Source organism: Girardinichthys multiradiatus, chromosome 1 (assembly GCF_021462225.1).
Source record: "Girardinichthys multiradiatus isolate DD_20200921_A chromosome 1, DD_fGirMul_XY1, whole genome shotgun sequence".
NCBI classification, from domain to species: Eukaryota; Metazoa; Chordata; class Actinopteri; order Cyprinodontiformes; family Goodeidae; genus Girardinichthys; species Girardinichthys multiradiatus.
Window position 1 is genome coordinate 30,933,471 of NC_061794.1, and position 13,699 is coordinate 30,947,169.

At 42.6% G+C, this 13,699-nt stretch overlaps 1 protein-coding gene across 3 annotated transcripts in view; it reads left to right on the plus strand.

Annotated features, from left to right (window-relative positions):
* Positions 1–7,345: 7,345 nt before the first annotated feature.
* Positions 7,346–13,699, plus strand: part of LOC124872272 (metabotropic glutamate receptor 7-like) — a 143,719-nt gene continuing 137,365 nt past the window's right edge. Inside the window, exon 1 of one of the 3 annotated variants that reach the window (XM_047372058.1) lies at positions 7,346–8,661. In XM_047372058.1, coding sequence (XP_047228014.1) covers positions 8,173–8,661 — 489 coding nt within the window. In that variant the 5' untranslated portion in view covers positions 7,346–8,172. The remainder of the gene's footprint in view (positions 8,662–13,699) is intronic. The other 2 variants (XM_047372077.1, XM_047372067.1) reach the window with 2 other exon arrangements.

Sequence of the window (13,699 nt, forward strand, 5' to 3'; positions counted from 1 at the left end):
CACTTATATGAGATTGAGACAAAGGACACAGGCAAATCTCAGTCCTTTTGAAGTGCTGTGTGGCAGGTCTCCTAATTTGGACATGGGGATATTGCCAAGATAATATTCTTCCACATCTTTGTGTGAAGATAGGATGTTGTTTTACTGTCAAAACCTGTCCACTGTGTTTTCTCAAGTTTCACAGACGGTGAAGGCTGCATTACCAGAAACAGCCACTTCCACCCTCCAGTCCTTTATTCCTGGGGACTGGATTCTGGTCAGAGAATCTAGGAGAAAACACAGGAAGTCCAGGCGCTGGAATGGCCCATATCAGATCCTACTAGACACCCAGGAAAGCTGCAGGAAAGCTCCAGCTCCTCTAGCTTCATCTGGCTTCCAGGACACAAGTCATCTTCTAACTGGATCATCCACGGCTGAAAGGTGTGAGGACAGCGGACCACCATAAGATAAAGAACTGTAAGCTGATCACTGGCGAGTGATTGAACAGGTGGTTGAAGAACACTGTTCTTACAAGGGCACAATAATCCCTTGGGCAGTGCAACGTTATTTCAGAATCTACTTAAGGCCATTGCATTGCCTGAAAGTTAGAAATCATAAGGTCATTTGCCTCACTGCACACACACCACAGTGAGAGATTCTTTCCTCCCACTTTGACAGCGAGACTGACTCTGAGGAGGAAATCTCGGATGCTTTTATCTAACTTTTATGTTTATTGCTTGATATTTATCATTATGGTATCATTACAAATTTGAATGTGTTCATTTCCACCGTTGTTTAGTTGGACTATGGAAGCCTAACTTCCAGCAGGTTAGAGTTCCTGTTTCTAAATATATTTCTAGAGGAGCTTCCTACAACCGCCCACCTGTACCAGACTGGTAACAGGGCAGCTTGAAGCCACTCAGGAGAGTCAGCAGGATTTTTTGTTTTTTTTGTTTTTTAAGTTGTGTTTATAATTTGTTTTCTTTGAAAAAAAAACTGTTTGCTTTCAGTACCAGAAGAAAGGACATTCCACTTCAAGGTCATGAGGCAGCTATATGGAAGATAGTCTGTTCTGATGCTAATGATTGGTATTGCAAGTATTTTTATAACTCTTGTGTTCATTTTGGGAAAAGGTACAGCAAAGACAATGTGTGGTTAATCTGACTAATAATACTCATCAGCGGATTCGAAGAGAGATTCATCACTTTTCTGACTACTATGATCATACTGATAATGTTTGGTGGCAACTGATGCATCAAAACTGTGAGGAATTATACTGTAAGAAAAAGCAGAAATGTTAGTAAATTTTCTAGTGAGACTAATTTAACGTGTGCTTCTAGAGGAACTCTTTATAGAATTCGGGGTATTAGAAATCCGATTAAAGATCCAGATATTTGTATTACACAGGAGGAAAGTACACCTTATTTCCTTGGAAAGACGGAGGGTTGTAAAACTTTTATACCAGTTTCATGTGCCTTGACCCACATTAATACATCTAGACCTTGTCCTGTCAGGACTGATCCTTCTACTATTTCAGAATGTTTGGCTCCAGATCCCTTTGTGTTAACTCTTAATCTTACAGCCTTACCAGATGGAGGTTAATTGTATGGCATGGTAGGTAAATTAACCAGGGTTCTTGTTACTTTTCCTAGTAGAGATGGGTTTTCGTGTCCTACGAACATGGGTTGGATGTGTGGAAATAGATCATATCTGTATCTGCCTGCTACTTGGTCTGGAGTATGTTATCTAGCTCACTTATTACCTACGGTCACAACTTATACTTCAATCAGCCTAAGCTATTAGAACGATGAGTTTGCAAACTAGAATGGCTTTGGATTATCTGTTAGCTGAGAGGGGTGATGATTTTGAAGAATTTTCCTTTAGTTGTGATTATCTTGTAATCAGAAGAAGGGAGTGTGATGGAAATTCTTGCAGTAAGCATTTCACAGTGTATGACCTTTGGTTTACCTCACTCCCCTGAACCTCTGTGTTAGAGGAGGAAGCTGTAAAAGCCATTATCAGAAGTTTAATGGTTAAGGGCATTTGTTAGGGTGATGCCTCAGGGAGAGTAGATGGTTGTTCCTAGGTAACCTAGTCACCTCTGAACCCGAGAAGGGTCTGGGGTCATAAAACACAGACTCTTTGAAGTGTTGAGATAACACTGTCATGTTCTGGTATAAATACTGTGTGTAAATGTTGATCGGGGCTCTGTTTCACTGACTAACCTCAGTGTCAGGGTCTTCAAACGCTGAATGCCTTTGAATAAAACTTATTGAGACAAAGTCCGGATTTTCTCTTGTTATGAGTCAACTTCTACCCACTTTGATAAGAAAATTCCACAACACTGGGCATGGAGAAGATTAATCAGACAAACAGGGAAGAAGCTGATATTAACTCTGCACTGCAGCAAAAATTCACAGCTAAGGTGGGAGAATCTTGACAGAACAATTGTTAGTTAATGAACAAATCTGGCCCTACTGGAGGAGTGGCAAGAAAAAGCAATTTCAACAAGTAAGCCATAAAAAGTTCTATTTGCACTTTGTAACAAAACTTTTAGGGGACACAGCAAACATATGGAATAAGGTAATATGTTCATATAAAACAGGGATTGAACTGAAGCAAGGTGATGGTAGCATCATGCGGTGGGGATACTTACTTTAGAAGAGACATGGAAGCTGGTCAGGGTTGATGGGCAGATGGTTGAAGAAAGATACAGGGCAATCCTGGAAGACAATCTTTTTGGCACCGCAAAAGTCATTGCCAGAAAGGACTTAAGGTTGACCTTTCAGCAGCTCAACAACCCCAAAACATACAGCCATAGCAACAAGGAAATTGTTTAGATAAACCATTATTTCTATAAAAAAACGGCCAAGTCAAAATCCAATCCAAGCTGAGAATCTGTGGTAAGACTTGAAAATTGATATTCACAAATGCTCTCCATTGAAACCCATTGATCTCGGGCAATTTTGCAAAGAAGAATAGGCAAAACGTTCAGTCTCTAGAAGTGCAAAGCTAATAGAGACATAGCCCAAAAGGCTTGCAACTACAATTGTGGCAAAAATGGGTTATACAAAGATTTCATTACAAAATAAAATCCTAAAATACATTGAAGTTTGTGGATGTAACATGAGAAAATTTCCCAAGGTATGAATACTTTTAAAAAACCCTGCTGATTTGTTATTTACATGAGGTGAGAAAAAATGGAAAATTATCAAATTGAAATAGCTTTTTAAAACTATTATTGATGAACAATAGATAGGTGCAAAATTTACTGAACTTTATTTTTCTAGTTTTTACTTAAAATGAAAATTTCTGCATAGAGGTAAAACTGATGCTGGCCAGTTCAAAATGCACATATGTTGAAAAATAACTCAAACTTTTCTTTTGTATCATCATATTATGCAATTGAATTCTAGTTTTCAAAGTTTCCCAAAGGGGTCCAACTTGTTGGGAAACTGGGTTATGTACCTTCTAATCAAACTTTTTGCAAGAGGGCTGCAGTCATGTTTTATCACCTGCAGCCTTGGAAAAATAACTAGTGGATGTGCTGTTGCTGGTTCAAAAGTGGTCAGTTACTAAGGTTACTTGGAAATAAAAGCTTACACACAAGTCATGCACTTACCAAGTCTATAATTAATAGTTTCTCACATAACCCACTGAGCATGAGCTCATTAGCACAGCCTAACATTGATTATTATTGTCATTCTGCATAGTGGATTTAGTTACAGTAGCAAGAAGACAGTACATTTTTAAATTATTGCTTCAAATTGCCAAGTGAGTCTCCAGCTAATGCAAATTTTCATAATCTGCTTTTGGTAAAACAACCATATGTGCAATTAAATAGTTTATTGATGGCAGTGTTTTGTCAGTGGGACGCAAGGCTTCCTTGCTCCTGGAGGTGTGGTTTGTTATCTTCGGCAAGTGTGCCAGCATGATGTGTGTGTCTACAGAGGATAAGATAGTCTACACCCCCCTGTTCAAATGGCAGGTTTATGTGATGGAAAAAATTAAGCCATAATTGATTATTTTAGAACATTTTCCACCTTTAACATGTATATCGCAAATAACAAATCTATTATGGGGAAAAATGCAAAATATAAAGAACATGCTATAACATTGCATTAGTGTGCACCCCCTAAACAGACTTTGTTGTTTTAGCTTCACACTGAAGGCATCAAAACTATGAATTAACACATGTGGAATTATATACTGAACAAAAAAGTGTGAAACAACTGAAAATATGTCTTATATTCTAGGTTCTTCAAAGTAGCCACCTTTTGCTTTGATTACTGCTCCGAACACTCTTGGCATTCTGTTGATGAGCTTCAAGAGGTAGTCACCTGAAATGGTTTTCCAACAGTCTTGAAGGAGTTCCCAGAGATGCTTAGCACTTGTTGGCCCTTTTGCTTTCACTCTGCGGTCCAGCTTACCACAAACCATCTCGATTGGGTTCAGGTCCGGTGACTATGGAGGCCAGGTCATCTTGGGCTAGGGCCCAAACTGCCCACAGCGGCTTCGGTGGAGCCACCCACGCCTACAGTGGCTCATGCCGAGCCGTCCCCATTGCCACCAGCCGCTGCAGAGTTCCTGGCTGGGTTCTCCTCCTGCCCAGGACAACGTCATCGTCGGAGGGCAGTTTCCATCGAGAAGGTTGGGTGGGCGCCTCCAATTTCTCTATGGAGGATCCATCCGTCATGGCGCCCTCGCGGCTGTCTTTCCCAGAGTTCGTGGGCGGTCACCCAGCGCCGTCTGCAGGTCTTCAGTCGTCTGTGCAGTCTCCAGTTCCTGCATGGGTTCAAGCTAGTCTAGAGGCTTTTAAAAGGTAGTTAATGAAGTCACGTTGCTGCAAGTTTGTGCTTCATTTAATGGATCATCCTGAGGATTTGGACTTGGTGCACTCTGTTCTGCAGGCTGAGTTCCTTACAGAGGGATGGCAAGACGCTCCAGTTCCTGTCTCTGCTGGAGGACCCTTCGACCCTCTTCTCATTGCCATTAAAGCAGCACAGAGCCCCAAGCCTTCAGAGCCACAGCCGGCCGCCGCCGTGTCTACAGAGCCTCAGCCGGCCGCCGCCGGGTGTACTGAACCTCGTCATGTCCCAGTGGAGCCCGAGGGCGGGCTGCCTCCACTTCCTCGCCTGATTCCGGAGGGTCCCGTGGGCGGGCCGCCTCCACTTCCTCGCCATGTTCTGGAGGGGCCCGTGGGCGGGCTGCCTCCATTTCCAGGTCCCGAGCACCTTCTCAGTTTTCTCTGGGAGGTGCTCATGGAACTCAAGCCTGACTCTGAACACGACTTCAGACCACCGGACGCTACGACTGACACGACGCCTGATGACTCCACGCTTGACACACTACAAGACACACCTCAGCCTGACTCCAAGCGAGACACACCTCAGCCCTACTCCACGCGGACACACCTCAGCCTGACTCCACGCCGGACACACCTCAGCCTGACTACACGCCGGACACACCTAAGCCTGACTCTGACACCGAGCCAGACTCACCACAGCCTGACTCTGACACCAAGCCAGACTCACCACATCCTGACTCTGACACCGAGCCAGACTCACCGCTGCCTGACTCAGGGCCTGACACACCACTGCCTGACTCAGGGCCTCCTGGGTTCCTCCGAGGTCATCTCCCTGACCTAGCTCCTGGAGGGTCAACTATCCTGCTTGCCCGACTTCCAGATCTCCTGCATAGGTCGAAGCCGGACGACAGGTCCAAGCCACCAAGGACCTCGTTTCGTGGGTTTGCCTGGCCACACCGCAGACCTCCAAGACGCCTGCATCCTCGTCGCAGACCTCCGAGACATCTGCATCCACGTCGCAGACTTCCGAGACACCTGCTTCTACGTCGCAGACTTCCGAGACGCCTGCTCCTACGTCGCAGGCCTCCGGATCGTCAGCTGTTTTGCCACTGGCTTTTTAGTCGCCGGCCTCCCGGACTTTGTTTTCATTTTGTTTTGGTCTATGGATTCTGGTTTTGCCCCTTATGGACAGGTTTAGTTTTTGGACCTTTTAGTTTAGTTCTCATTTAGTATTTCTGTTAGGTATTTGTTCTCTCTCTCTCTCTCTGTTTAGTCCTCAGCTTTGTTTCTATAATTTCAGCGTTCCTTTTTAGGTAAGCTCTAGTTATTGTTTACGTTTATTCCAGTCCTCGTTTCCTCCTTTCCATTCTCAGTTTGTTCCCTTAGTGTTACTTAGGTTTGTTTACTTTTATAGTCTGGGTTCCCTTATGGTTTCTATTTTGTTTAGGCCTTAGGTTGTTGTTCTTCTGTTCCCTCCAGTTTCTATTTACTTTAGTTCTTGGTTATTCTGGATTTCTTATGCTTTTGGTTATCTTAGTTTATAGTTTTGCTTAGGTCTATGTTTCTCTTTATTGTTTATTAGTTCCACCTGTCCCTTCTGCCTCCCTGCCTCCTTGTCACACCTGTTCCTTGTTTCTTTGATTACCTGCCATTTGGTATCCCTCAGTATATTAGTTGGTTTTGTGTCATTGTGTGTTGCTGGTTCCTCTCCATTACTACCCCTGATTGTGTTTTGCTACGTTTTCCTTTATTGAACACTTATGTAAGTTTTGGCCTTGACTCTTGTAGTAGCTGCAGTGATTTGCTACGTGTTTGTAAAATACCTCTGAAAATAAATTCTGAAGACTTCTTACAACATGCGTTTCCCAAGCTCTGGTCTGCATTTTGGTCTGACTCAAAATTAAACCTTGACATGGTGATCGATGATGTAAACTGGATAAAAATGTGGTTCAAATAAGTATTATTTAAAAGATGTGCACACTTGGTATTTTCTCTTTGTTGTCAAGTTGAAATGTACAAAACCTTTGCCACATTTATGGTCAAAACCGTTCTGAAATAACACATCATGGTCACATTTTTTACTCACAAAAACCTTGTTGTTTTAGCAGTGACTTACTGGCATTTTATATCCACTGTATGTGTGTATTGGTGGGTGTAGATTGCACAGGAGAGTCTTCAGAAGAAGGGTTGCCTGGGAGACCAGCCTGGAACCCCTCTCCATTCCTCCCCCCTGTTTTAAAGGTGCATCAGTAATTAATCCAAAACTATATAAGTAAAGGCTGTTGTGTGGTGAAGCCCCTCATAATACCTGCGGGTCCTCTGTGTTTTCCTAATCCCACCAATCTCCATTTCACGCTTGGCAGTGTCAACATCAAAATAAAAGAAATGCAGTTCTCTCTCCTTCTCTCTCTCTCTGTGTACTGGTGTGTGTGTGTGTGTGTGTTTCAGGAGGAAGTAGCCAACAGAGAGAAACCATGAGAGTCACACAGATTTTTTCTCATTATTTAAGTGTATATGTTGTCTCTTTTCGTCGCCTTTCCCTTCTTAAGAGTCTGGGGACAACTTCCTGGAAACCTTCCTATGTAGTGGTGCCAATCCCCCTCCCTCGCCACCCCACTGCCAGCTGAGTGACGTCTCGCATGGAGAGAAGAAAGGGGGGAGCTGAAAACTCGGCGCGCACACTGAAATCTCTCATTCATTTCGCCCTTAAATGCGACCGGTGGCAAAGATGGAAAAAGGCGCTGATATAATTAGCCGGGGTTTCTCAGTCCTCTGCTCATTGATCCCTCATTTACGTGGGTATTAATCTTTCTGTTTTTCATCTTGGTCTCTATCTCTCTCTCTCTCTTGCGCTCTCCCTCTCTTTCTCTCTTTGGAGGCTCTGGAGATGATTATGCACCCATGGGAGACAGACACCACAGCCGAGCCAAGCATCCCTGCGCTTCCGTGGAGTTGTGGGCAGGAAGAATGTCACCCACTTCTGCCGGTGCACAATTTTTATTTTAAGCGCTGATTTTGAGAGACAATCACTACCCTCTTTCCCGCGGAATTTGCTTGAATTACGGTTGTTAAGCCGTTTTAGATTTTAGCAGAGGGTGGCATTCTTGTGTTTAAAACAGTCAGTCTTCGGAGTATGATCACTGATACTCTCCGTCTAATGGATAGGGGGAGCTGAATTACTGTTGGGGGCTTCATTGTTCAACAAGCTTCGCAGCTCGCTCCTTCTCGCTGCACAGCGATGGGCGCATTTTGCCTGAGCCGTCCACTCATTCTCGCTTCTTCGGCCCAGCTTGTTGAATCTCCACCTTGGTGATTAAAATGGAGATTTTCTAACAAACTTAAAAAATCACAATCAGTCGATTCCATCCTTCCTACAAAACTTGAGCATGGCGCGTCCGGGTGTTTGTGTGTGGAGGCTGTTTTGGCTTCTGAGCGCCGTGGCGGATTTTGCTCTGCTTCAGGAGACCTACGCGCCACACTCCATACGGACACAGGGGCACCTGACACTCGGTGGGCTCTTCCCGGTGCACTCGAGGGGCCCCGACGGCACGCCGTGCGGGGACCTGAAAAAGGAGAACGGCATCCAGCGCTTGGAGGCCATGATGTACGCTTTGGACCAGATCAACCAGGACGAGCAACTCTTGCCCAACATCACCCTAGGCGCAAGGGTACTGGACACTTGTTCGAGGGATACGTATGCTCTTGAGCAGTCCTTAACTTTTGTGCAAGCCCTCATCACGAAGGACACCTCAGACGTGAGGTGCACGAACGGGGAACCGCCGGTGTTCGTAAAGCCTGAGAAAGTGGTGGGAGTGATCGGAGCCTCGGCAAGCTCGGTGTCGATTATGGTTGCCAACATCCTACGCCTCTTTCAGGCAAGTCTCAGAGCAAGTTTTTTTTTTTGTATCTGTGCGTTTCATGTTTTTTATTATTTAATTCCCAACACTGCGAACAGTCTCCTGGTATTTTTGCGCTTCAGGGGGACAGAGGAAGTGATGCGCCTACATTCTCTCTCTGAGAGGAACAATTAAAAAGTGGATCTTCTTTACTTCTCCTGCTTTAGTTTTCATTTATATTCTAAATCAGAATTTTGTCCACCTTATAAATCGTGGGCTTCTAGAAGGGCAGGTGTTGTGAGTTTGGGTAGCTTTCCAAACCACTACACTGCGTGTATCCGACAGCTGAGTGCGCTGTTGCATGTCCCCGGTGGTGCTGAAAGAACAGCTCCCGTCTGTTCTAGTCTCACTCCAGAGTCTGGATGAGTGGGCATTGACAGCCTGACACAATCATACCCAAACTGAACTACCCCCTCTTGAGAATAACAGGCTTGTTTTAGGAGATTGCACATTATACGAGCATCTTGTACAAAGAGACTGTGTTTATATATATATATATATATATATACACGGGGGAACAGGTTTTTTAAACCTAAAACTTTTATGGTTGAGTTGACTTGCTTTTATCTCCACAAGGTCTCTCTTTTCAAACAGTTTGCAGCCTTATTGAACCAAATGGCTGCGAGTCGATGAGGCTTATTTTGAACTACTTATTTCTGAAAAAAGGTGTTGGTGGCCCTATCTCCTTATCCTGCTTACAGTCAGCTGCTGGTGCTGCATTAAAACAGGAAGCAGCAGCAGCAGGGCACCAATACACCAAATTAAATATTTACAGCACAGCTCCATGGCAAAATATCTAATTAATAGAAATACTACATAGCTACTCTTTCAAGTGTGCAGAATTGTGTTCAGCTATCCTGTGTGCATGGGGACAGTAGAGCTGAAGCTGGAGTGTTTGTGCTAATGATTTGTGGTTGCAGATTGCTTCTCACAGACTAGCCGTGCAGTGTTTTGTTTCAATTCAATTAGACAGAGCATTGGCTTGACAGTAAGTATCAGTTAAACTGCAACTGTAAGACCATCAACATACTTAAGCTTTTAGCTACTCGATCTTTTTCCTTTTTAAAAAGGCATACAGAAAGCTCCACACACACAATTCCATAATTTATTTATTTATTGGCTATTTTGTGGGTTTTGAGGCTCAATTGGCCAGACAAATGGACTCCACCACAGCTTTCAGCCTTGCTTTTGGTTCACTTGTTGTAGAATAAGTTGGCAAAATACATTTTCATGATTCCAGTTTGGTAAAAAAGCTCCAGTCATGCTCGGAATACTTTAAAAAAAAAAATTGATTAGCCCGCTGTGCACATAAAATCTATTTATGAAGCTCTATGTAAGATCTGCAAGTAATATCACTCCCCAATTCCCTTCAGTCTTTCCTCCTCCTACCAGTTGGACCTGCACGTCTGTAAGCATCAAGCTGTCAAAGCGTAAGTGTGGTTTGTGCGCGATGTGTCGCTGAAGCTCGGCTGTCGTAATCAAGCTTGAGAAATCTTTGGAGTGACATAGGTTGTCATGCTGCTTCATCCATCACTCTGCATTTCCTCTTGTTTTCATAAAAGTGTTGCCAAAAAGCAAGATTTAATCACTATAATGAAATCGACACACTTGAATGATGGGAATATAAAAGTTTCCTTTAGAAATATCTACACCTCAGCACGATCCTGTTTTTAATAATACATTGCACTAGGTGTAACTGACACACATGCAACTTTTAGTTAAAACCAATGATACTATGTAGTGCTTTACAAAAGTATTCAGTCAGTCATTTTCTACCACTTATTCCATAGTGGGTTGCAGGGGAGCTGGTGCCTATCTCCAGCAGTCTATGGGCGAGAGGCAGGGTACACCCTGGACAGGTTGCCAGTCCATCACAGGGCAACAAAAGTATTCATTAACCTTAAATATTCTTACATGCTAAAACCAAAATCTTCAATGAATTCATGAAGCCAGTGAAAAGGTAGTTTTCTAATCTTGCTGCTGATTCTCAATGGTGTTTAGCCTTTGACTGGGCCATTCTAACACATGAATATGCTGTGATCTACACCATTCCATTGTAGTGCTGGGTGTATGTTTAGGGTTGTTGTCCTATTGGAAGGTGAATCTCCATCCCAGTCTCAAGTCATTTGCTGCCTCTAACAGGTTTTGTTTCAGGATTGCCCAGTACGTAGTTTCATTTATCTTTCCATACCGTTGACCAGCTTCCATTTCCATGTAGAAGAAGAGCATCGGTACAGCCTGATGCTGCAACCACTGTGTTTCACGATGGAGATGGTGTGTTGAGAGTAATGCACAGGGCAGTCTTTTTCCACACATAGTGTTTTGCATGTGGGCCAAAAATTTAAATCTCGGTTTTGACTGATCAGCACATGCTTTTCACATGCACATGTTTGCTGCATCCCCTACATGGCTTGTGACAAACTGCAAATTGCATTTCCTAAAGCTTTCTTTCAACAATGGCTTTCCTTACACAATTTTCTATAAAGATCAGGTTTGTGGAGTGGATACTTTTCTGACCAATGCCCTCATTGTGTGGCCTGTCAGTTTAGGTGGCCATGTCTTTTTTGTTTGCAGTTGCACCATACTCTTTCTATTTTTGAATGATGGAATGAACAATAAAATTCCTTAACGTTTGTGGTTGTGATATTAAAAATGTAAAACATATCAAGAGTATATCTTTGCAAGGCTCATAGTCACTGCAGAACTGAGAGCTCCCATCCCATTTATCATCGATTGTTGTTGGTGTTTTGGACAAAAGACAAAAGTCATCGTCAACTGGAATTCATGAACTATGAACAGATACCCCCCAAAAGATCACAGAATGCTTGAGAGAACACCTTCTTAGGTAAAGTGTTTCACAGCAACATAATCTAGATTTTAAAGGTGAATATGCATTCCTGAAGTCTAAGAGCAATAACCTCTGGAGATGCCCTCCTAGCCTACTTACCTCATTGTTCTTCCTGAATATCAATAGGTCATTTGGTGCCTCACTCCTGTGATAAATGAATCATCAAGGAAGCTAAATAATGATTGCAGATTTTATTGCCAGATTCCAAATATCATGCCCCGTCTATTCAAGACATGAGTGGCTGCTGAACTGTTAATGCTGGGAAATTGACATGAGGGATAGATTTTTCTGAGGACCCAAGAGGGTTGATCAATACTGTTGCTATGGTGAGGCCGATTTGCTGCTAAGATGTTTTTATTTCTGTGCCTTTCAAGCTGCGTTGGAAATGAGAAGCAACAATGCCACATGAGGAAAATAAATCAATCTGCAAAACTTAGGAATTGTTATCAGCAGCTATGATGCTGTGCACCTTTTGAAAAATTGCCCAACCCCTTGCTTTCTGCTCTCGATCATAAGAAGGAGAAGGATGACCGTGGAGTTAAAAGGACCAGGCAACTTTTGTCCATTTGTAAGTTTTAGCCTCTTGAATGAATCATAAAATTGATTTTTATCCAGATGACATTTAACATCAGAGAGTGCAGTCTGCTGTTCGGCATTGCATGTTTTCTCCTGAAGGCTGAGGCAGAAACCTTGTATTGAATCCAGGTGAACTCCGTCTTGTCTTTCCTGTCTGGGGAAGCGGCCCCCTTAGAATAGCTGTCTAAGTGAAGCATTGATGTCCTCTGCTCTCATAGCACTGACAGGCTCCAGTCGGCTCTCCTTTTTCACAGAATCATTGCTGTGACTGATTTGAAGGAGATGGAAGAGTTGCAGTGTGATCCTTTCAGCTGGCAGTGGAGGAGATGGACACCAGAGGAATAAGAAGGCTCAATGTGTGTGTGAATGACACTGCAAGCTCTAAATGTGACACTAAATAGCAGAGGTTAAGTAAATCTGGTTTTTGGTGGACTTTTGCTTAAGGCAATTAGTCACATCTCTGCTATACTATTCAGCCAGATGATAAATTATAAAAAACGCAGATGGTGTGTCAAATATGCAGGATCATGAGTGGGTAATCATGCATAAGTAGGCACATACTTACAGTGCAGAGCCTTGCGAAAAGTACATTTTCACATTTTGTCACCTTAAAATCACAAGCTACTATGTTAAGCTATGCATTTTACTGCAATTGTTATATAATAGACCAAAAATAGTAGTGCATAATTGTGAAGTGAAATGCAAAGGATACATCGTTTTTAAAATGTTTTGCTAACTTATATCTGAATTGTGCTGAACATATTTATTCAGGTCTTCTGATGAACTACTTTAAAGAATACAATTTTGCTACAGTTACTGCAATAATTTGAAGTAGATCTAGAGACAATTATTTTTGTCCTTTGTGAGTGGGAATAGAGTGATGTGGACTGTTAGTTTTTCACTGTGCATAGGGATTTGCAGTTTGGCCAAAAACTCCACTCTTGATCTTCTCTGACTGGAGCAAGAACATGTTTTTTGTGTCCCCTATATGGCTTGTGGCACACTTCAAAATGAACTTCTTCTGGCTTTCATTGATTAACGGCTTATCTTTCTACCTTTTTGTAATAAAGTCTAGATTTGTGAAGCGCCCGAATAACAGTTGTCCTGTTGGCAGAATCTTTTATCTGAGGTGTGGATCTCTGTAGCTCCTCTAGAGTTACCAAAGGTCCCTTAGCTGCATCTTTGGTTAATACTTTCCTTTCCCTGCTTGATTTTTAAGGTTGATTGCTACGTCTCAAGTTTCCAGTTATGCAATACTCTTTGCATTTTCAAATGATTCGTTAAACAATGCTCAATAAAATCCTCAAAGCTTGACAAATTTTTTTCATTGCCTAACAATGTTTTAAGCTTCTTTGCAACTTTATCTTGGACCTGTTTGGTGTATTCCTTAGTCTTCAGGCTGGTGTTTGTTCTGAGTTTAAATTACACAAAGATATCACTTGGTTAACTTCTGAAGATAATCGGTTGCAGTAAATTTTATTTGATTTTAGTTAGGGGTGCTGGATTAATATAAGTGTAATATAAATATACACAAAGTTGTACAGGTTTTAAGAGAACATTAAATAACAACCATGTGTCCTTTTTGTAGCATTC